Here is a 25,498-nt window from a genome sequence, read left to right on the forward strand (position 1 = left end):
AGCTGAGGCAGCCAAGTACACAGGAGGGCTTTAATTGTGTTGGAGGGCATGACATACTAAACCTGATATCTGGGCATTCAGTCATAATTCTTGGTGTCCCGTCCATGCATTAACTATAGCTTAAAAAATTAAAATTCACACCTATTAACAGCATGAAAGCTGAATAAATTGTGATAAAATATGATATGTAATATTTTGAATGGTGACAATAAAAATTAAGCTATCAGCAAAAATTTATTAATTTTTAGGAAGCCAACACAAGCTAGGAAAAGGCTGCCTTTTGATTTGACTCATCTCTTTGTAATTTTTTAAAAATGTTTTTATTATTTTTATTTTTGAGAGAGAGGGACAGAGCACGAGTGGGGGAGAGGCAGAGACAAAGGGAGACACAGAATGTGAGACAGGTTCCAGGCTCTGAGCTGTCAGCACAGAGCCGGATGTGGGGCTCAAACCCATGAACTGTGAGATCGTGACCTGAGCCAAAGTCGGACGCTTAACTGACTGAGCCACCCAGGCGCCCCTGATTGATTCATCTCTTAAGACAGCCATTTTTTTCTAAGGCTAATCATCAGATCTTTTCCCTCTAAGAAGCTAAGTTTCAAGATGACCTCCTGAGTTGGTCTCAAAATATGACTTGAAATGCAAAATGTATTACTATGGGAAAGGCTGTAGAAAAGAATGCAATGGTCATCCAGGAGAGATTAGAGTATGTTAACAAGACTTAAGACCGAGAAATGGTTTTAGAGAAAGATTTGTATCACAATACATTTGCGCACAAAGTATAAATCTGCAACTACCTAAGAACCCTGAGGTCCAGTCCATCACCCACTCGCCACATCAGGTAATTAATGCCTCAGCTTTGCTCTACTCTTCGTTGAATAATGTAATCAAATGAACACCAAATAATAACTTATGTTATGATGGCTTCAAATGTCACAATTATATTCTCTTTCATTTGATATCTGTTTAGTTCTTATCATACTACATGATTTTAGTTACCTACTTAAAAGCATAGGCAAAGACAACTTGAAGAATGCTTAGCTTTCTACACACATCATTCGAGGTTTCTGGGTGTGCATATATTTTGTAAATGAAGGATATAAAAATTCTTAGGACATTAAAATCCTAACTCATTAATCAATAGTAACACTTACCCTAAAATCATTCTTAAACTTCTTTAAGTCATCAATCTGTTTTCTATGTTCAGAAACAATTGGGGATATACCTGTGAAATGTGGAACAGTTAAATACAGATTTACTGCAAATCTTTAACTTAAAATCCTTTTAGGAGGAGATACCAGAAATGAAAATAAGTTCTTTCATTCAATATATTAATCACAGATTTTGACATTGGTCAATTTATGCATTTAAATACACACAATCCTAAGAAAAAGTGTTGACCAAAAACAATCTGTATTTGGCATGAGATCAGACATATCCTTCCTATTTCCAAGTTATACAGGAAGACTTTTTAAAGCTCTAACCTTACGGGGCGCCTGGGTGGCGCAGTCGGTTAAGCGTCCGACTTCAGCCAGGTCACGATCTCGCGGTCCGTGAGTTCGAGCCCCGTGTCGGGCTCTGGGCTGATGGCTCAGAGCCTGGAGCCTGTTTCCCATTCTGTGTCTCCCTCTCTCTCTGGCCCTCCCCCGTTCATGCTCTGTCTCTCTCTCTGTCCCAAAAATAAACAAACGTTGAAAAAAAAAAAAATTAAAAAAAAATAAAGCTCTAACCTTTATTTTCAGTCTTTGAGAAGCTAGGTGATGTTTCACTGGGCTTCATATTTTCTTTATTCCCTGCAGGAGAATTCTGCCTCTGATCTTGAAGCCTGGAATCCTTAGCTAAAAAAAAAATACATTAAAAAAAAAAGTAAAATGGGAAAATATTCAACAATTTTTATTTACTATAGTTTTTGGGAAAAAACATTTCCATTTAACCACAAGCTTTTCTCCTTTGCAGACCTATCAAACACCATTAAGTTTATTTATATTAATAGCTACTACCCAAGAATGTCAGCCCTGTTAACAGACATTCAAGAATAACATTTATGAAATTAGTAGTATTACTTAACTCCATTTATGTAAAATTTTAAATGTATACTCAAATATATACCTATGAATGGACATCGCATTTTTCATACAATTAACATTAAACTCTAACACTGAACTTCACAAATGACATTTTGGAGCTGGAAGCCCTTTCTTACATACCCTCAATAGATGGGGTAACAGCTCTATTGGATGCAGGACTGGCAGGCGTGGGAGATGCAGCTGGAACAGGCATAGCAACAGCTTCAGCTGGAATAATACCAGCTTGGGGAGAACCAAGAACTGGCCCAGGAGGAGTATTTCCAATACTGTTCTGCCTGGGAGACCTGGGTCTGTGAGTTTTAGGGGATAATCTTGGAACTAGAAGAAAGAGAAAAGTTATACGTTAAATTCTCAGCTCAAATGTCACTTCCTCAAAGAGGCTTCTTTGAAAATACAGGTAAAATAGTCCTAATTTGACCACCATCCCAATTACTCTTTATCCCATCACTCTGTTTTCTTTTCAGAAGTCTTAAGGAATCGTGGTGGTGACTGAGAACACAAGTATCTGAAGAATGACAACAATTATTAATACCTAAGTACAAATGTAGTTTTTCCTTGTAAGTAAATATATTAATTCTAAAAGGAAGTACTTTAAATCACGTTAGATCCTGGAATTCTAAGACAAGACAAGATAAACACTACTTTTTAAGATGAAGTGAGAGGTCTCTTTAATAATGGGGTAGAGGTCCCAAAGAAATGGGCTTATTTGTTCCTCCTTCAAATAATAAACTCAAACACCTTTTGGCAGCTTGCAGCCAATCCTGTATGTTCTTTTTTTGCCTCTTCAAGAGCCACTTTGCAATAACTAAGAAAATTGGGGAACCAATTTAGCCAAAAGAGGAAGGTAATTCATGCTGGGATTCATACTCCACTTGAGCTCAAGTAAGCATCTGATAGGTTTCCTGTTCCATTATAAACTTATTTGTAGAACTCAGATTCAAAGATTTAGAGAAAATGGTTCAATTCGCTTCACTCTAGTTGTTCTTTACATTTGAAGTCATAGGATCATGGAAGGAAACTTCAACTATCAATTTTCTAATAAGTATAAAAAAACAAACCTGTACACTATTCTGCATATAAATGTAACAACAGTTTTTATTGTTTCACTTCTATAATCATGTTGTTACTCTCAAATTCATCTCTAGATTCTAAGTAATGTCAAATAATTAATGGTACAACAGAAGAAATAGGTTTCTAGACCTTCCATTCTCTTGTTAAATGAATCATTTCCTTCTAATAACTACTATCTAATTTCTAACTAGATTATCCTAATTAATATCTAATTTCTAATATCTAAAATCTAATTTCTTTTGGTTTTCTTTAAAGATCAAGGAAGAAAACAGAAGTACAAGGGAATTTACAATAAAATTATACATACATGATTCTGAGCAATATATATCAACTAAAGCATTCAGCAGAGTTTGGAGATCTTTCTGGTTAAGTTTAAACATCTTTTTTCTTGGGGGCACTTGGGTGGCTCATTCAGTTAAGCATCTGACTCTTGGGTTTCAGCTCAGGTCATGATCTTACGGTTTTGTGAGTTCAAGCCCCGCATTGGACTCTGTGCTGTTGGCATGAAACCTGCTTGGGATTCTCTCCCCTCTCCCTTGCCCCTCCCCCACTTGTGCTGTCTCCCTCAAAATAAATAAACTTAAAACATTTTTTTAAAATAAAGATCTTTTGGGGCGCCTGGGTGGCGCAGTCGGTTAAGTGTCCGACTTCAGCTCAGGTCACGATCTCATTGTCCGTGAGTTCGAGCCCCGCGTCAGGCTCTGGGCTGATGGCTCAGAGCCTGGAGCCTGTTTCCGATTCTGTGTCTCCCTCTCTCTCTGCCCCTCCCCCGTTCATGCTCTGTCTCTGTCTCAAAAATAAATAAACGTTAAAAAAAAAAATTTAATAAAATAAAGATCTTTTTTCTTTTTAAAAATTTTTAAATGTTTATTTTTGACAGAGAAAGAGAGAGAGAAAGAGAGAGAGAGAGAGACAGGCAGAGCATGAGTGGGGGAGGGGCAGAGAGAGAGGGAGACACAGAGTCAAGCAGGCTCCAGGCTCAAGGGTTGTCAGCACAGAGCCCAACAAGGGGCCCAAACTCACGGACTGCGAGATCATGACCTGAGCTGAAGTCAGGGGCTCAACCAACTGAGCCACCCAGGTGCCCCAAGATCTTTTTTCTTTTAAAGATTCTATGTGCTGATTAAGATAGATGATAAAAACAAAAACAAAAACAAAAACAAAACAAAAAACCTCTATCACTGCGTGCTCTAACTCTCCACAGTTATGGAAGCAAAACATTAAATTAACTGTAAGTTCTTATCAAAGTGTATTTTTTATAATTTTATAACTGCTGTCAGCACATTCCTCAGGCTAATCACAGATAAAACTTGGGCCCCTTGAGTTATGTTTGATATTCTCCATAAGGGAAATACAATAAGAAATTAGTGCCATATACACATTCTATTAAAACACGAAGCAGGCGCCTGCGGGGCTCAGTCAGTTAAGTGCCAACTTCGGCTAAGGTCATGATCTTGCAGTTTGTGAGTTCATGCCCTGCACAGGGCTCTGTGCTGACAGCGTGGAGCCTGGAGCCTGCTTTGGATTCTGTGTCTCCCTCTCTCTCTCTCTGCTCCTCTTCGTCTCACATACTCTCTGTCTCTCTCTCTCTCTCAAACATAAGTAAACGTTAGAAAAAAAATTTTTTTTAATTTTAGAAACACATAGCATGGTGAGCCCAGATGTTTGTGGAATGAATCTGTGGACAAAACTGCTAAGAAGATAGGAAATATGGTCCCTCATACTGTATTTGCTTTATATTTGAGTGGTACTTTATAAAACTATGAATTATGTTCATACTTACAAATCTCATATGAATCTTATCACAAGTCCATAAAGTAGAACAGGCAGAAATTAACCCATTGACAAAACTGAAAGTCAGAATGATCACATGTTTTGCTCTAACATATAGTGAGTGGTGGAGCCCTTTTTACATGCAGAATTACAAAATGAACACTGTCATTATGTTCCAAGCCAAGTGTTACCTACCCCCGCTGACCACTGATGACCATGTGCCCCCCGCAGGACTGGTCCTTGCTGCTGGAGGAGCAGCTGCTTCACTTGGTGGAGTATGGGATACAAATTCTAGGCCACTGGAAATGGAACCCCTCCCAGCAGAAACTCTGTGATTTCGAGGGTGTCGCTGGGCCTTTGGGGACATCCTCGGAGGCCCTAAGAAAGGAATAGTGAACATCACATAAATGATACAACGTCCATCAGTACAACTTTTCTGCTAAACACATATACCCCATTCACACACACATATACACACACACACACACACACACACACACCTCTCTCTACTTTCTCCTTGGTTATAAAAGAATGAACAAAAACAAAAACAAAACAACGTATTTTTGGCCATATTCTTTCAGAATTATTTTGTGGAATGCCATTAGGTTTTATAAATAAATTTTGTATTATTTCCCTTTATTTTTAAAGGAAGGGAGGGATGAAGCTGACATAAGAAATCAAAGAGATGTCATAACTTTTCAAAGACTTTTGGCAATTTGCTTAATCTATATCCATTACTTGTAGGCATATAAAAATAAAAACAATAAAATGTTAACAGAAGTTATGGTTACCTAAGTTTTATTTTACCACACACTTTTAGCTTTTCCCCTCAAATTTTCTGTATTACTTCTAAAATTAGAAAAAAAAAATTTTAAATAAAAGACTACTGATCCCTATATGCTTTTATACTATGGAAACATATCTACACACCTTTCTTAAATTTCTATAAAATCTTAGTTTATCTACCTCTTCTGCCATGGTAATAAATTTTACAAGCCATGCCTTAAAGCAGTCTTCACCTGTAAGCAGTTTCTCATACTTAACCAGGCTATGAACTGAAAATTCTACTGAAAAGACCTGAAACACTAGAATAATTGACATTTGGAGAAGAAATCTGCACTATATAAATTGTCAAAATTCTAGGTCGTTAATTCTGTCAACCCATTTGTGATTTCTATTTCTAAAAAGTCTACTCTGCAGTCGAACAAAACAATCAGGTGAAAACAGTAGACAGACTTGTTCTCAGTAGAGAAGCCAGACAGTGCTAACACTCAGTAAAACTCACTGTTAATGTCAAAGCCAATCTTCACCCTCACCTTGCTGTTGAACTCTTTAGAATGTCAAACAAATTTGTGTTCTCAGTAGGAATTTACCCATGGACACAATGTTAAAAAGAAATGTTAATGTTAGATATCATAGTTTTCAACTGGAGAAGTGATTTACATAAAAAAAATTGAATTACGAATTGGGTAACTGTGTATCTATATATATATTTTTTACACCCATTTAGAGAAAAAGAACAAGAAGGCTAATTGGTATAGTGCAATGAAATCAAACTCTTAACTTGCAAAAAAATTCATTCTTTTTGATAATACATAAAATACAGCAACAAAATGTACTCTCCTATACTAAATACACAAAACATTGTATTTAATATTTAGTGGTTTTACTTGTGAAGTTCACACTTTAAAAATGCTTCAGTGTCATCTAACTACATGACTGGAAAACAGTTTAATTGAAACTAGTTAAAAAGAAAAATTGGATAATGTAGCAGCCTCTCAATATGCAGAGGGTGTACTTCTACCCGAATAGTCAGTCCATAAGCAGTCCTGACAATTTACTGTGGTGAAGATGTACGTACTCACTAGTGAGTCCTGTTTTTACTCAAACAATACATCCCAACAAATACTTCAACAGAATTTAACTTCTTGTTCAGTGGCCACCATTACAGGCACTTTTGTGCAAGGAAGTCACCTTGAAAATCAGTGCAACATGCTGTTCAAGGTTAGCTACTTTAGTCAAGATCCCATGACCTCCGTCTTGCCTAGATGGCAACAGTTTATTAAAAAGCAGCCAACATAGTTTCCTCCAGGGAAGCACTGCCAGAAAACTGTTATTAGTCTCAACAGTAACTGTATCAACTGCGATTTTAATGAACAAAGCAGATCAAAATTCTAACACAAATACTCTGAAATAAACATCAAAAGGAGTTATTCAGAACACAGGTCTTTAACATATGCACTGCATTTATATTAAAATGTGACCTTCCTACGATACCTCCATGTATTTGCTACACAGCAACAGAGGGTATAGCATCAAATATTGCATGAAAACTACAGGTTTGTTTTGTTTTGTTTTTGACAAGGACACATGGTTTTTATTAACAACTTTATCTTAGATCAAGGACTTCTTCCAGATTAGACTTTCACTAGAAAATATTATGACGCTAATTTTCTTAAATCCCCCAAACATAAGACCAATCTCCATATTATAATCTAAGAGTAAACACACGAAGGCAACTACATGGACTGTCCCTCTCAAAAAGGACCTCTAAACCACCATTCCTGCCTATGGCCAACAGGTAGGTTCACTAGTACCTTGGCCAAGTAACTGTAAAATAATAGGTTCTTTTTTATCATTATTTTATTTTTTATGATAGCTTCTACAGTAAGGCCAAGACTGGGTAAAGAAAGTTCACTGTTTATCATTAGCCACTGTTTACATTGCATATTGAGAGGGACAGAAACCTGGAGTAGACCTTCTGGGGCTGTAAAAGAGCATCATTACCAGGCAGAGATTAAAGCCTCATTCTTACAATCCAGGACAGTTCATTGCTTCACACAGTATTTACCACATTTCTCATGAACAAAAGGTTAATAGAAATAGTTTTAATAAACTAAAGTTAAAACACGGAAATTATAGGTTATTAAATAATGAAGAGGAAACTATTTTGTAATTATAAACTCACATAGGAGTTAAACAAAGACAAACAAAAACATGAACAAATTGTGGTATTGTACCTTCTGAAGACATGCGTTTAGGCATAGTAGAGACAGGAGCTGGAGAACCATGAGCAGAGGGGTGAGACGGGGGTCTGGATGGCCGCGAGGGGGGCCTGGAGGGCGGCCGTGTAGGGGTGGCTGCCCGAGGTGGAAGAGAGTTGGGACCTGACTGGTAGCGAGAAGGTGGGCGAGAGGAAGGAGATGGGCAAGGCGATGGCCAGGGAACACCTGACAGAACAAATGATATGAAGGAAAGTATAAAAACTAAAGAAAAAAATGAGGGAAAAAAGTAAACAGAAAAAAAAGTAAAATGACAAAAATGATTTCTTGTACATTTTAACCCTTTGAGGACAGTCATTTGATTTGTGATAAGTTTTAGCATAACTTAACTGACATAAATTCACATTTTACTTTAACCTCCTTAAAATTAAGTCTCTTTAAATGAACACACGTTCCCAAAGGGTTAATTAGGATCTACACATACTATTGAAGAAGACAGTTAAGACTTTCTGCCTATTAATCCTGGTTCTATAACTGTTTCTCAGTAATCAATCATTAAAAGGAATATAACATAAACTAGATAATTTCACACAATAAATCACAAAACTCAGGAAAATAAGATTATTTACTATATTAGTTTTAGCTTTTGAAACATGAAAATAAGCAGCAGCTATTATATCCCATTAAAAATGCTGGTTTTTTTATAACCATCTGTGATTTTCATCTAGTTTATACTTGAAGACTCAGTTTGAAATCTCATCAAGCAAGTCCATTTTAAGTAGAAATAAACCATTACTACTATTTTTTGAGTCACAGGAGTGACAAAGGTTAATATTCATTGCCTTTTCAAGAAAACATTCCAATCTTAACAAATTAGAAAAAAGAAGGGGGACCTGCTAAATAATTTATGCAGTAAACACTTATTTAAGAGACTGCTTAATAAACAATGCAACTACAGAGCAGTCATCACCAAATAAAGTGACACTGAGGGACAGGCACAGGTAAAGATACAGCTAATGTGTAACATTACATAGCACACAGCACTTACCTTAATCTTAGGAAACAGTCCAGGTCTCCTCTCCATAGGGTTCCACACACTTGAGTATCATACATTTCCTAGCCCCCTTCAGGTTTTTTACTTGGAAATTCTGTTCATAAACAACTAAAATTCTTTACTCAGTGAGCAAAGAAATTTCACCCCCAATACTAAGTACAGAAAATACTCAAGAGTGTTTATTTGGAGAGGAATTCTGGAGAAAGACTCAACAGAAACAACTGAAATTGGAAACTCAGTGTTCTCTACTTTCCATTTTAGCTTTCCACACTTGAATACCTTAAACTGAACGTCTACTTTGTTCCCCGAGTGAGTAAAGTAGTATTGCTATTGTATTTCCCTGTGGCCTAAAACACTGCTGTCCAGTATCCCAGACTCACACGGAAGATCCACAACCTAGGATTTAGAGGTAGAGCGGAAAAATATCTTCTTGCTAAAGATGCAAGTCTCCTTCACTTTACTTCTGCTAAACTATAATATCCATCCTTAAACTAAGAGTTGTTCTTATCGTTTATTTAAGCACATTTCTTTCTTCACCTTCTTCACATGACTCTAGGTCATGTCCTGTATAGCAAGTTACCTCAAATCCTTTCTTGAAGTAAGCAGAATATAAATGTATAAACAGTTTACGAAAATGAGCCTGTATTAACCACTGAGTGTTTCACACAGACTAGGATTTTCCATATAAACTGTGTCTAAATCATTTTATCATCCAGGGTTTTAAAAAATTGAGAACCTACCCAAAGTTTCCAATTTCTTTATACGTGGAGTGTTTTTTGGCCAACTGAGTATCTTTGGCTAAATTTAGCACTTTATCATAACATGTGAGAATCTCATCATACTAAATACGGTATATGCCAAAGACTTATACAAATTTTACTAATTTGATATCCACAAAAGCAAAATTTAAATAGTTTTGAAGTAAAAACTACTCCACAGAAATCGATGAAGGTGTGCATGCTCTTACCAATTATGCTAAACTTAAATACTTAGAAAACTATGTATCTGATCATTGACATTGACAAATTTGGTCAAAATACTTGCCTCCATTAACTACTCTTTGGTCTGAACCAGAATTCGGGTTGAAATCTGAAGTGTGAGAGGTGGATCTTGACGGCATGGAGCCCGATCCAGGCTGGCCCATACGCGGTGAATTCTGTCTCCCACTTCCCCAGGATATGACTTCTCTGTTTCTTTGTCCAGGAGGAATATATTTATTTTCCCTGAAAATGAGAGATCCTCTAAATCATTTTATCCTAATAGATATCAGGCCAATGAAACAAATTGAAAAGTAATTTAGGCAGAAGTGAATGCTTGTTATAAAAAGGTTAAACACTAAACCAAACTGTCTCACTCCCAAACACCCCTATTCTTCCATGTTACCCTCAGGTCTAGCCTCTAGCCTTTCCTTTTCTCTCAGATTCTCCTCCTAAGCAAAGAAGTTTAACAAGTGTATTCATTCTTATCCTACTTGGCCTCTAGACGGCGGATTCTGATATCAAATGTGGTCTGTCTTCTTGAAACTTTCTGTGTCCTTGCTTTCTCTATTTTGTTTCCTCTTGGTCTGTGGCTAGTCATCGGATTTTCATTCAAGACCAGCAATACTGACGAATCCTAAAATCCACACTGCCAGTCCCACAGTCTCAAAATCTCCCACTGAACAACACTTTAATTCCAATCTTCAGACTCTAAGTTGTGTCTTCAAGAATTTATATCTTATTCTATCAGGTATGTAGCAGATGGTTCTCAACACGTGTTTACGAATTAAATCTAAGGCTTGCGAGACCCTCAACTGCAATAAATTGACCAAATAAGCTCACTCTATCTCCCCTCACACTTGCTCTATGTTTTACCAGTACAAACATCAATCAACTTAGTTATCAAATAAACCTTAGGGTCAACTGGTTTTTCTAACCTTTCTATCGCCAGCCCTGGCCTAGGTGGTTACCAAGTTCTCACACTTGAACAATTTCAATACACTAACTTGTCTCCCTGTTTCAGCCAACTCTCAAATGTCCCAGAGTTCATTCACACCATCCCCTGCCTACAGGGTGCTCTTTAACATGACACAAAGTCCTTCACTACCTCAGTTCCTATCACCAGATGCCAACACTGCACCCCCAACAGCACCCTGTATTCCAGACGTACAAAATAACCAGCCTCGTTCCCAGCTGGCTAGGTTCTTTCACGTGTCTTTTCACCATGCAAGGAATGCCCCTCTCATATTTCTCTCTGGGCAGTAGACACATGTACTATCTTATCACAAAACATCACCTCCTCTGTGACGCGTTCTCGGACTCCACAGTTACATGGTAGGCCATCCTCACTCTGGATATTCTTAATACTTTGAACACACCTCTAATCTAGCAAATCCTAGCGATCTGTTACTATGCTCTGTGCGGCCCCACCCCTATCTGATCACTGTGTTTTAAGCAGCTCTTCCAAACCTTGGTTTGCTCATCACTGTATTTCCAACACTTGGCTTCGTAAAGCTTGATGCTCAAAAAATATTTTCCAAAATTACTATAATCTTTTCTCTAACAGAACCTTAAACCAATTCCACTTGCATTCTCTACCTAAGCTATATTAAAGGAAGATGAAATATAATAATAATAATACACCTTCTCACACAGACCTTGAGTTGTGTATCCAAAATACTGCATCATGATTTCCTTTAAATACCTAGTGTTTATGCCGTGGCCCTCACGTTCACTCGAATTTCTCTGAACTGCTGTGTATTTTTCTTCTTCACTCCTATCATCATTTTCCAGGGCCACTCGGGCTTTGTACTGGGCACTTGATTCAATTTCTTCTGCTAACTGGTTTGCCCTTGCTTCTCGTTTTAAAAATTCTTCTGAGTTATCCCTTTCTAAGGGTACCCTGAAACGTGAGGAAAAGAAAAAGCAAAGTGAGTATTTTAAAGTCACAGTTTATAGAACTGTCCCAAAACACTATTAAGAAAGTTGAGAGCTTGAAATACGGGTAAAACTATAAAAGAATTACACTGATCTACTTATGTATAAATCAAAATTAGCTTTTTTTTCGGTTTCACTTTTCCCTAGAGGAATGTAACATTTCCAAAACTGGTTAAATTGACTACTGCCCCATAACATCTATACTTGCAAATTCAGAGTTTTTACAGCTTTAAAAAAAAAAAAAAATTATCTACAGCATAAAATTAGGTTATATGTAAACTAAATGTATTCTGTTTTAACGAGAATTTATCAGCCTAGGTAGTGACAGGATTAATTCTTTCACATAATTGTTTAAACTAAAATCCAACAGAAATATTTATTTATTCAACATACTAACATAAGCTGATGAAAATCAAAGACAAATTCGCTCAAAAAAGTCAATTTTCTAAACTTACGTATATGAAGATAAACTGCTATCATATGTAGACACTACACCATAATTTTCTTCATTATATCGAAACATATCATTGGGATCCCATCCATTAGACTAGAAGAAAATAAATTTCATTTTTCAAAATGACAAAGTATTTCTCTTCTTTAAGTGCAATTAATATCCTACATTAACACTATCTATCATATATAACAGCAAAATCTAGCTAATTAAAAAACAGGCAAAAACTTTCTTTAAAAACGTTTTAAGAAAAAATTTTTCTTCTATATATCACCCCTTACAAAGTGGCAAATGACTATATAAAACAATTATTTCAGACAATATTTGTAAAAGTTTAGAACATTTCAAGTTACTTCATAAAACGTAAGCATTCAGGTCACAATTCTTTCCCTACTCCTTAACAGCCATCTTTCTATAGGGCAAATACCTGAGACCTTCTTGAGTTGACTGATCATGAGATCTATGAGGGATAAAGGATGCTTTCTGATAGCCAAAAATACTTCCAGAGTTTCGGGGGAAGAAGGGAATAAGCCAAAGCTTTCACTGCTGCATCCCTATTTCAAGGTGTGAGCATGGTACCAGATCCTGGCCATCCTCCCCTTTTCCCTGGGTATGCTCGAAGAGACAGCAGCATGAGAGAGTAAACACACAATCACTGTGCAAAGTCACAAGAACTGGGTTTTAGAACTGGTCTCAACATTAACAGCTTCTATGGGTCCTGAGCAAAGGGCTCATGCTAACCTGTAACCTCAGTGTAGATAACTCTACACTTCTATGAGGAAACTACCACTCTCAAAAGCTAGCCTGCATTCTTTAATCTGTAAGAATCAACCAACTGGGGGCAGAGGCTGCAAGAATCTTCACTAGTGAATATTAATGCCTAGATAGTCATTTCACTAATGTTGCAACCCCTTCAACATTTAAAGTCTGAATGGTGTAAAGGGACAAAATAGAGTGCATAATCCTTATCCATCTCAGAAAGAGGACACAGCATCATCCCAGTATTTCTGATGGCAACTTTAATACTAAAGCTTGCCTCTGAAGGCACCCATCAATCTTGGGTCCTTCTGTGCTACTCCAGGCATGACTATTCTGTAATACCACCAATCAAGCAACTGCGTGAGGCTAACATATGTGGGCTGGAGATCAGTTACATATAGAGGCTTTAAAACTGCGTAAGTAGTATATGTTCCAGATAAAAAATCTAAACTGTGCAGAAGGATATCCAGTAAATAGTAAAAGTCTTCTGGGGCGCCTAGGTGGCTCAGGTGGTTGAGTGTCCAACTCTTGATTTCAGCTCAGATCATGATCCCATGGTTCATGAGCTTGAGCCCTGTGTCAGGCTCTGCGCTTAAAACTTAAAAAAAAAACAACTATGGGGCACCTGGGTGGCGCAGTTGGTTGAGTGTCCGACTTCAGCTCAGGTCATGATCTCACGGTTTTTGAGTTCGAGCCCCGCGTCAGGCTCTGTGCTGACAGCTTGGAGCCTGGAGCCTACTTCGGATTCTGTGTCTCCCTCTCTCTCTACCCCTCCCCTGCACATGCTCTGTCTCTCTCCCTCTCTCTCTCTCAAAAATGAATAAACTTTAAAAAAAAAATTAAAAAAAAAAAAACTCTCAAAAAAAAAAGTTAAAGTCTTACATGGCAATCCAGTGTCTATAGATAACTATGTAAACTCACTACGTATCTCAATAGTGAGTACCTCTTCCTCAGACAAGAAGCCTAAGAGTCATACTTCGACCTCACCTCTAGGTAAAGTCAACAATTAAGACACTGCTTTCTTAGGCTGCCTTCTTCTGTAAAGCTTTCAAAGCAAAACATGCCAGTACTTCCAGTTTCCCATGCTTCCCAATTTAAATTTGTAAGTTGCTTGTTATGATTTACTTTAAAAACATAGAAATAATTCCTAAGTGTGGGGAGAAGTCTCTGTTTAGACAAAAAAACTGCTGCTTTAAATACCTTCGCTACAATGATGACAATATACTTCAATTAAAACTAAATGATAGGAGGTCACACCATATCACATGACATGACCACAGTCTGATACTAAGCAAAAAGATTTTACTTACTACGTCGTTTTCCAAAGCCTCCAGTTCCTCACTGGTAGTGAGTTCACCTGCATCCCAGGGCTCCAGGTCCTTCTCTTTGTGTTCACCATTCACTTTAGCACTGATAGCAGAGTCAGTAAAAGCGTCTGCAAAAGATGGACTCAGCTGAAAGATCATACAGCCAGACAACAGGCTACACTAATACATACATAAATTATCAACAAAGAGGTATGTGAAAAGTAATTATGAAATAGAAAGAATAGCATTAATGGTATGCTTTCAGAGATGTAATGCTTCTAATACCATCATCTTCAAAAAACTTTCAGTGAAGGTATGTTCCCAAATAATTTTAAGCCATATGAAGTATGTTTTAAGGTATTCACACAAGTCATTGTATTAAAAATAATTACTGTACTTTGTGTTTCAGAAGTGATCCAGAAGATCTCTATCAATCCAACCTGAAGTAGGATTTTTGTTTAATGGATCCATTAATTAGATACAATCTCAGAGCTGCAGCCAAACATATGAAGATATTTTAACTTCTGAATCCAAGTCTACATGCAGAGGGCAATATCCTAACATACTCTCGTCATTAGTAACTGAAGCCAAACCCTTCACAGAAGTGACCAAACCCTTCACAGAATCCATTTTTCCCTGTAACTCTGTTACAGAATTCAGGCCCCACAGTGTCACCTATCCCCAGAAGGTTCAGGTGGCAGGCCTATGTACCTGGACTTCCCACCAACACTTTCTCACTCTTTGTGCTCTCTCCTCCTCTGACTAATGTTAATGAGGAGCACTAGCTTGTGAGAGCATTACTATGCTCAGCTGACAGGAAATATCTAGTAGCTGCTGTCCAGTGAAGAAAATTTTTCTCTAGATAGGTGTTAGGACCAGGTAAGTAAAAGTCTACTTGGGCAACAATAGTATGGGGAAATGCTTTGAAGATACAGGCTTGTGCTTAAATGGCTGGGCCCACAGGGTTATCACCTAGCACAGGGCTAGGGAATCACACTTTTCTGCTAGAAGATACTAGCTCCCAGTCACTACGCCTTCACCCTTACTATAAGCTGCCACCAAGGAGTTGGAAAAGGAAGTATCAACAGCGGTGTCTCTTAAAAGAGAAAATTCCAGAGGGATTTTTTTTTATTTGGTACGATTTCTATAACGGTCATTGGCTCCCCAGTGGGCAAGGTGATTCCAAAGAAATTCGAGCCAGCCAATTTAGGCATGGCACTACAAGCCCAGTGTCACTACTAGCTCTTACCTCCTCTCATCCCAAACTAGGGATGGATGGGTGTGTGTGCGTGCACACCAGGAAATAAAAGCATAACTGCACCTGTGGGCTTAGCTGCCAGCTCTTCCAGCAGCGTAGCTCCTATTACTAGCAATTACAAGAGCTAAGAGCATAACAGGGGGGATCCCAACAACAGCACGCCTTAGCTAGGAGTGGGACAGAGCATCCACCGGAAGATGAGCGCACCTTGGAAAAGCTCTCTAAGAGGGTCTAACAGAATGCTGCTGTCCTCATAATGACACCTTCAGATGGAAGACACTAATGGTCCCAAAAACTTGGCCTTACGTGACATTCACCTGATACAAGCCATATTCTATATCACCTTATGGTTGCACGAATTCTTGGTAAAAATTAATTTTGCCAGTAAAACTTCAAGAGAACATCATAACTTCCTGAACTTACTGAAATTCCCTATTTTCTCGCAAAAACAGAACAGAGAACTATAATACAGGAAAATTCAAGCCAGTCATGTCCTGTTTTGCAGTAAGCAATACGATTATTACGATTATTAACTTATACTGCTGATCCTATTCATGTTTTAATTACACTAGTTTTTTGAAAGGCATCTGCTTCAGTGCATAAAGCATTTACTTACATGGCAATCCAGAATTGAGGATGATACTCTTTTTATTCAAGAAATTAAAGCTCAAAGCAGCAAGAGATATTTTTACAGAACCACATAAATGGACTTATTCTCACGGAAGTGCACGTGTGTGTCTGTCAAAGTGTTCAGGAAAGACAAGGACTGAGTCAAGCTGTCCTCAAATTGATAAATGTGTTCTTATCAGTATTATCCTACACAAAACCAAAAGGGACCCAATGTGGAAAAGCAAGCATCTAACACTTCACTGAACCAAGTTTTAATCTGCTGATCACAATTTTAGGCTGTATTAAGAGTCCATTAATAAGTAACCGATTTTTTTCAATACTGTATTGTTATCTTAAATCTTCTGTTTACAATACCGATCATGTAAAAGGAGTAAACTACTCGCATGTTGTTACTTAGCATGACAGTTTTCTTTCAAGGCAGAAAGGGGGAAAAGGAAACACAAAAGTTGTGTTTCTCTTAATACTGATATTTCTTGCTTTTAAATCCTCCTCAAAAGAAAGTCCTTTTTTATTTAAGGTTTGTTTATCTGAGACAGAGTGAACCTGTGAGCAGGGCAGGGGCAGGGCAGATCTAGAGAGAGGGAGAGGGAGGGAGAATCCCAAGCAGGCTCCCCACAGGCAGGGCAGATCCCAACATGGGCTCCAACTCATGAATCAGGAGACCATGACATGAGCCAAACTCAAGAGTCGGTAAAGCATCCAACTTCGGCTCAGGTCAAGATCTCATAGTTCATGGGTTCGAGCCCTGCGTCAGGCTCTGTGCAGACAGCTCAAAGCCTAGAGCCTACTTCAGATCCTGTCTCCCTCTCCTTCTGCCCCTTCCCTGTTCACACTCGGGTCTCTCTCTCTTTCTCTCCCCCTCAAAAATAAACATTAAAAAAAAAAACCCACCCAGGCACCACAGAAAGTCCCTTTTTAAAGACGAGTAAAGAGTTTAGAGAAAGATGTAAAAAAGATGAACAGAAGTAGAGAGCACAAAAATGAAGCTATAGTATTAGGATACTGGGGAAAACCCTGGTCATAAACACCATATTTCAGGCCAACACTCTATTATTATCAGCTACAAGGAGGCAAGGCCTGGATATTTCATTCTACACTGTGAACAATATCTAATACTGTAAATTCTGAAAATTCAATGTTTGGATTTTTTGAGACAGTGCGTGCATTCGTGCACAGCTGCAAGCAGGAAAGGGGCAGAGGGAAAGGGAGAGACAGAATCTCAAGCAGGCTTCACACACAGAGCAGAGCTTGATGGCGGGGCTCAATCTCACGACTGTGAGATCATAACCTGACCCAAAATCAAGAGTCAGACACCTGACTGACTGTGAGCCACTCAGGCGCCCATGTTTGGATTTTTGAAAAAACAATGTTGGTATTAAATAGTAAAATGTTGTAGCCAGGATTTCTGCAAAGTTTGGAAAATTAATTGTCTATAATCTAATCGCAACTGTGGCAATTTGCATGCAGATTTTTCCAATGTCATGTGAGAGTCTATTAATTTTCCATTACCCTCTATGGTAAGAAACATAAGCATTATAAAAGCAAGATGCAAGAATACAAAGAGGCTGTCAGAAAAATGTTACCTGTTTCTGAAGGAACTACAGGCATAGAAAGAAAAAAAGAAAAACAATAAAAATTATCAGATAAGATAATAAAAGTTTAAATTCTTCATGTACTTCATTCCCTGCCTTATACACATTCAGTTTACCAAAAGCTCTAGACTAGAGGGGAAAAGGGTATACATGTACCTCCCTCTGACACACACACACCTGCAAACCCCTCTATGTTACCCCCACAGCGATGGGCTCTCAAAACCTTCCCTTCTCATTCTGGGCAGAAACCTAGTCACCCTGGGCCAGTGGTGCCACCTGGTGGTAATAATAAAGAAGTGTTTTGGGACGCCTGGGTGGCTCAGTCAGTTAAGCCTCCGACTCCTGGTTTCGGATCAGGTGATGATCTCATGGTTTCCTGAGGTTTCCTGAGTTCAAGTCCCACATCTCTGTGCTGATGGCACAGAGCCTGCTTGGGATTCTCTCTCTCCTTCTCTCTCTGTCCCTCCCCTACTCATGCTGTTTTTGTCTCTCTCAAAAATAAAAATAAACTTTAAAAAATAAATTAAAAAAAAAAAAAAAGAAAGAAGTGTTTCAACCAAAGCACCACCTCTCTCCTGAGTATCCCTCAGTCCCACACCCAGGAAATACGATATAAGCTCTGCTCCTCAGTTCTTCCTCTTTTACCTCCCAATTATGATTCTGAAAAATCACTCCAAGTTGTCTGAGGCCTTTTTAAAGGATCAGAATAATAGCGAAACAAGTGAAATGCTAGTGACACATTACGAATAAATATAAATTTATTAAAACCACATGATGACATAAAACTAGATGAAATTTAAAAATCACTACCAGACTTAACATCAGTAATAGTCAAATGTGCTTCCGCAAGTCTTCGCCAAACCCCTAGGCTGCCCATTTCATCTCTCAACTAAATCTGCTTTTTCTCACTGAAGTTCTAGATCAATTTTTTAAAATTTATTCCAATGCTATTGTTCTGTTTTCATCAATTAAGAATACTGTGACATTTTTTTCGAGAACTTTGAAAAAATTATTCTCACCATATACCATCTGTTGTATGTGGACCATTTTACACAGTGTATCAATTACAGTGGATGCCATCCTGGAAACTGAGAGGCCATTTATTCATTCTTAACATTTACTGAGTACCTACAGTGTCTTAGTCACTGACTTTGGAGAGGCTAGGGCCTAAGACACAATCCCTGCCTTTTCCTGAAGGAGCTCCCACGTGTAGGAGAGTAGTTACAGACATGAAGCAAATCTTTTAGAATCTGATGTAAAAAGTACTAAAATTTAAGTTCTGAGGAATAAAAGGCTGTGGCTTTACAAGTGACAGCTGATCTATGCCTTCAAAAACACAAAGCAGGAATTAAGTAGGGGGAAGTAGAGGGTTAGCTCTAAGACAGACTTGAATATCACTAAGATAAAAATTTTCCAAATTGTACACTAGTCCACAGACCTCCCCAGGGTAGTGGAATTGGAAGCCAGAGGCAGATTACTTTTTTTTTTTTTTTTACATTCCTCTGTTCTATATGACTTTTTATACTATAAGCATATACTAAACCACATAATACATAAATAATATTAAAGAACAGTACAAAGAAACAAGATGGGGAATGAAACTGGACCCTAAACAAAAATAACTCAAAATGGATTAGGGATCTAAATGTGGGACCTGAAACCCTAAAAATCCTAGAAGAGAGCACAGGCAATAATTTCTCTGACAATGACAAAAGCAAAATAAACTATTGGGACCACATCAAAATAGCGGAAACAGAATCAAAGAAAACAATCAACAAAACTAAAACAGAACCTACTGAGTAGAAGGTATTTGCAAAAACCCTATCCAGTAAAAAGTATCCAAAATAGGGGGGCCTGGGTGGCTCAGTTGGTTAAGGGTGCGACTTCGGCTCAGGTCATGATCTTGCAGTTTGTGGGTTTGTTTGTTTTTTTTTTAACGTTTATTTATTTTTGAGACAGAGAGAGACAGAGCATGAATGGGGGAGGGTCAGAGAGAGGGAGACACAGAATCCGAAACAGGCTCCAGGCTCTGAGCAGTCAGCACAGAGCCTGACGCGGGGCTCGAACTCACGGACCGCGAGATCATGACCTGAGCTGAAGTCGGACGCTTAACCGACTGAGCCACCCAGGCGCCCCCAGTTTGTGGGTTTGAGCCCTGCATCAGGCTCTGTGCTGACAGCTCAGAGCCTGGAGGCTGCTTCAGATTCTGTGTCTCCCTCTCTCTCTGCCCCTCCCCCATTCATGCTCTGTCTCTCTCTGTCTCAAAAATAAGTAATGTTAAAAAAAAATTTTTTAAATAAACATTTAAAAAAAATTTTTTTAAGTATCCAAAATAATAAAGAATTTCCACAACTCAACACCAAAAAACAAAACAAAACAAAACAAAAACACAATTAAACAATGGGCAGAGGGGCACCTGGGTGGCTTAGTCTTCATCTCAGCTCAGGTCACGATCCCAGGGTCGTGGGATTGAGCTCTACAGATTCTCTCTCCCCCTCTCTCTGCCCCTCCCCTACTCATCCTCTCTAAAATAAAAAAACAAAATTTTTAAAAAAGGGCAGAAAACATGGACATTTCTCCAAAGACGACATAGAGATAGCCAAAGACACATGAAAAGATGCTCAACATCACACATTCTCAGGGAAATGCAAATCAAAAACCACAATGAGATATCACCTCATACCTTCAGAATGGCTATAATTAACACCACAAGAAACAACAAGTGATGGCAAGGATGTGAAGAATCCTTGAGCACTTTTTGTTTTTTTAGTAATCCCTACATGCAAAGTGGGGCTCAAACTCCAGACCCCAAGATCAAATGTCACATGCTCCACCAACTGAGCCAGCCAGGCACCGTCCCTTTCTTTAAATAAAAAAATAAACAAATAGATAAATAAATAAATTTCTTATTTAAAATCTTTGTGTACTGTTGGGAATGCAAACTGGTGCAGCCACTGTGAAAACCAGTGCGGAGCTTCCCCCAAAACTTTAAAATAAAATTACCATACAATACAGTAATTCCGCTACTGGGTATTTACTCAAAAGAATATGAAAACACTAAATCAAAAAGATACATGTGCCTGTTTATTGCAGCATTATTTACAATAACCAAATTATGGAAACAGCCCAGTGTCTACTGATACATGAATGGATAAAGAGGTGGTATATACAATGGAATATTATTTAGCCATAAAAAGAATGAATTGCCATTTGCAACAACATGGATGGATCTAGAGAGTATAATGCTGAGTGAAAAAAGTCAGAGAAAGATAAATATCATATGATTTCACCCATACATGGAATTTAAGAAACAAATGAACAAAGGAAAAAAAAGAGAGAGAAAGACAAAAACCAAGAAAAGACTCAACTACAGACAACTGATGGTTACTACAAAGGAGGTGGGTCGGGGAGGGTGAATGGGTGAAACGGTGATGGGGATTAAGAGAACATTTACCATGATGAGCAATGAGTAATGTATAGAAGTGCTGAATCACTATACTGTACACGTATATTGAATATAACACTGTATGTTAACCATATTGGAATTAAAGTTTAAAACACACAGACACACACACACACACACACACACACACACAAAACAACAATCAATCAATAGTAGTGTTCCCTGATTATCCCAAATCTTCAAGTAACAAAAATGATTACACAAAGACTACACATACTAGAGGTTAAGGCATTAGTTATATTTTATAAAATACTGAGGTTTTTACATATATTTCTGCAAAGTATTAAAACAAGATACATGTTAGAAAAAAAAAAAAAAAAACAGAAACGAGATGGGGATAATGAACACAGCAAGGGGCCAAGATGTGTGCACAGGCACAACAAAATAAGGAGACAAATGGAGGCGTTCTCAGGCAAGAGGGAGAAAAAGGAGTAAGAGAGAAATTCAAAGGGGGGTGGGGAGGGCCTAGCTGGCTCAGTCATTAGAGCATGTGATTCTTCATCTTGGGGTCCTGAGTTCAAGCCCCACGTTGGGCACACAGCTTACTTAAAAAATAATAAAATAATAATGAGAGAAATGCAAGGAGATGGGGCACAGGGAACCTTTATCTAGATTAGGGATTCTTAACCTTTCTTTTATCCATGGATCCCCCTTAGCATTTGGGGGGAGCCTATGGATTTAAATGCATAAAATAAATCGGAAATCAAAAGAGATCAAATATAATGAACTGTAGGCATCAAAATCTGAAAATCCAAATCAGTGCAAGAGTAATACACATGCTTCTTTATTAATGCATTAATCTATAAGATCTAACAGCAAATTTAATACTATAATTTTCAAAAGGTGAGGAGCATAATACGTCAAGATGTCTACATCTATACAAGTGATATGAAATTAACTGAGTTCTACAAGTGCTAAAGTCACAGATACTGCTAATACTAATGATTTGTTAATGGAAAAGAAATGCTAAATTTCTTTTTTGCTTAATTGTAAGCCATCTCTACACCCCAGGTGGGGCTCGAACTCATGACCCCGAGATCAAGAGTCACATGTTCCACTGACTGAGCCAGCCAGGCACCCAGAAATGCTCAATTTCAATCAGAAACTAGTGAAAACAAAGATGTAATATTTTTTCCCATCCAAGTTTATCAATGCCCTGAATCCTCTCCATGAACCATTTGGGAATCCATGGATCCAGGTTAAGGACTCTGCCTATATGCTCTGAAAAGCAAGAAGAAAGAACATTCTGTGATAGATAAAGGAAATGAGGTGACAGAGTAAGGAATCAAAAAGGGTGATCATAGGGGTGCCTGGGTGGCTCAGTCAGTTAAGCATCCAACTTCGGTTCAAGTCATGATCTCACGGTTTGTGAGTTCGAGCCCCGCATCGGGCTCTGTGCTGACAGCTCGGAGCCTGGAGCCTACTTCGGATTCTATGTCTCCTTCTCTCTCTGCCCCTCCCCAACTTGTGCTCTATGTCTCTCAAAAAAATAAATAAATAAACGTAAAAAAAATTTTTTTTTAAAAAAAGGGGGTGATAAAGGTGGCAGAAACAGGTTTTAGAAAAAAAAAAAAAGATGGCCATGGAAAGGTCAGAGTCCTAAAAGGGACAGGAAAAAAGGGAGTAGAAGAGTAAAGGTTAAGCTGACCATGATCAGAGCAGACCCTGGGAGGGGGGGGGCACTATGAAAGAAAAGCAGTTACAGATGATGACAAAGTCATGAAAGCAGATGGCTAAAATAAGGCAGAAATGAAAGGTACTGAGTAATATAGCTTAGGAGACATAAGTTTACACAGGAATAGTGTTCTGTTCCAAATGACCAACCTGAGAATTAATTCTTACAACATCTACCATTGCAAAAACATCTGAAGGTATCAGGGTCCCAGCCACAAAACCATGGGAAACTTGAATGCATTTCAAAGGTTTATACTCTTCCGTTCTAAACACCAATCGGCTACAGTTATAAAATACACCAGACAACAGCACTTGCCCACTAAAAAATGCAGCACCAGATACGTTCCATTATGAATGACCACAACTATTTCCTAATTTTAATTCTGGGCATATCAAACAGAATATTTAATATTTAAAATGCTAAAGGGTGCATGAGTCAGTTTAGAGTCCAACTCTTGGTTTCAGCTCAGGTCATGACCTCACGGTTCTTGAGTTCGAGCCCAGCATCAGGCTCTGCACTGACAGTATAGATGGACCCTACTTGGGATTCTCTCACCCCACCTCTCTCTCTGCCCTTTCCCTGCTCTCTTTCAAAATAAGTAATTATGTTTTTTAAATGCTATAAGTAGTTTATCTGATATACCACGGAGATGACATTGTATTACCACAAAATTCAAGTCTTTGAGGTTAGATAGATCCATAGAAAGTCAGCCCCAAAGTTTTTTTCTTTACCTGGAAAATTTGGGAGAGACAACAAACTGGGAAGAGCTAATACAAATTATTAAAAATAAAATATACCTCATCCTGACTTCAAACATGGCAGGGTCAGGACAAGAAACAAGGATCTCTCTCTGCAATGCACATACCACCCCCCACCGAAAGAAGCAACAAAGCCATCTCTACTTGTATCTTCTTGTGCCAGCAGCTGAAATTCTCAACCAAACACCTGTCTTTCAAAGTCTTTTGTGGAGAAATGCCTGAGTGGCTCAAGTCAGTTAAGCATCCAACTTTGGCTCAGGTCATAATCTCAAGGTTTGAGGGTTCAAGCCCTGCGTTGGGCTCTACGTTGACAGCTGGGAGCCAAAAGCCTGCTTTGGATTCCGTGTCTCCTTCTCTCTCTCTCTGCTCTTTCCCCACTCGTGCTCGGTCTCTGTCGCTCTCAAAAATGAATAAATATAAAAAAAAAATTTTTAGGGGTGTCTGGGTGGCTCCATCAGCTGAGCGTCTGACTTCACTCAGATCATCACTCATGAGTTCGAGCCCCACATCAGGCTCTCTGCTGTCAACATGGAACCCGCTTCGGTTTCCTGTCTCCCTCTCCCTGCCCCTCCCCAGCTCATGCTTTCTGTCCCAAAAATAAATAAAACATCTTTAAAAAAAATTTTTTAAGAGGTAAAAAAAAAAAAAAAAAAGTGTTTTCTGTATGGGTGTCTAGCTGGCTCAGTAAGTGGAGCACATGACTTCTCAATCTTGGGGTTCTGAGCTTATGCGCCATGTTGGGTATAGAGATTACCTAAAAATAAAATCTTAATTTAAAAAAAGTCTTGTTTAATGAAATAAAATACAAAGTGGCAAAACTGTGACTTTCCAGTAGATGGAGAGGCTAACATAAGAAGAACACACTGGTCCACAGTCACGTGACACCCAACAACATCGTACAGGATAGGACATACCAACACAACAAAATTAACAGAAGGCCAACCACTTGTATCCCTAAATCTTATACAAAATTTTAAGTCATTTAAAAATAATTTCCTACTATAATAGAAAAGGATGTCATTTTTTCAAACAGAGAAGAACCAATTAATCCTATCTTTGTCTCTAGGGCACTGAGCAAGGAAAATGAGTTTTGTGACCCACAAGCAGAAAGGGGGGTGTTTTTACCCTGGTTAGCACAAAAATAAAAATAAATGATTCTCTAAGGTATGGTATCTTTTAATCTTACGGTTTCAAACTCAAGTTGATTTGATACTACTCTTCACAAATGAATACATTGTATACACTGATATAAATCCAAATACATATGCATTTCTAACACACCCAATACGAAAAGCAAATTAATTATTTTAAAATAACTTCAAATAGACTGTATGTATGTATGTTTTAATACTTAACTCCCTTACCTGTGTTTCTGTCTTTTCTCACTTGTGTAAGAATCATTTGGGCCTTATGTTAAAGTTAACACTTAGGATTTTGTTTTTTATATTTTAAAAGAAAATTAAAATGCCTAGAAGGATATTAAGATTGCCTAGAAGCAATCTTCTATAAGAAAAATATAATCTGGATATGTCATGTTGTCGGAAAGCCATTTTTAGATTTGGCTAGAAACAACTGCTTTCTTGAGTTTCCTGAAAATCAGTGGTAATTCCAGTTTCTAATAGTCTTATGGCAATATGTCTAAGTAAGGAAAAAACAAAACTAGCTTTCCTCTGATTTGAATGTAGTAAGTATAATAAAATTTT

The 25,498-nt window shown here is 38.1% G+C and overlaps 1 protein-coding gene across 7 annotated transcripts in view; it reads right to left on the reverse strand.

Moving 5' to 3' along the window:
• Nucleotides 1–25,498, reverse strand: part of ATXN2 (ataxin 2) — a 121,435-nt gene that overhangs the window by 40,133 nt on the left and 55,804 nt on the right. For 4 of the 7 annotated variants that reach the window (XM_047088115.1, XM_047088114.1, XM_047088113.1 and 1 more), the window contains exons 6-14: nucleotides 14,423–14,547; nucleotides 12,358–12,449; nucleotides 11,670–11,867; nucleotides 10,032–10,210; nucleotides 7,952–8,161; nucleotides 5,127–5,309; nucleotides 2,208–2,405; nucleotides 1,731–1,838; nucleotides 1,155–1,225 (exon numbers count right to left, since the gene is read on the reverse strand). In XM_047088115.1, the coding sequence (XP_046944071.1) occupies nucleotides 1,155–1,225; nucleotides 1,731–1,838; nucleotides 2,208–2,405; nucleotides 5,127–5,309; nucleotides 7,952–8,161; nucleotides 10,032–10,210; nucleotides 11,670–11,867; nucleotides 12,358–12,449; nucleotides 14,423–14,547 (1,364 nt within the window). Of the gene's footprint in view, nucleotides 1–1,154; nucleotides 1,226–1,730; nucleotides 1,839–2,207; nucleotides 2,406–5,126; nucleotides 5,310–7,951; nucleotides 8,162–10,031; nucleotides 10,211–11,669; nucleotides 11,868–12,357; nucleotides 12,450–14,422; nucleotides 14,548–17,890; nucleotides 17,906–25,498 lie in introns of all 7 variants that reach the window. The other 3 variants (XM_047088120.1, XM_047088116.1, XM_047088117.1) reach the window with 1 other exon arrangement.

Source organism: Lynx rufus, unplaced genomic scaffold (assembly GCF_022079265.1).
Source record: "Lynx rufus isolate CCGP_SWC_20201006 ecotype Redwood Valley unplaced genomic scaffold, mLynRuf1.p SCAF_24, whole genome shotgun sequence".
In the NCBI taxonomy this organism is placed as follows: Eukaryota; Metazoa; Chordata; class Mammalia; order Carnivora; family Felidae; genus Lynx; species Lynx rufus.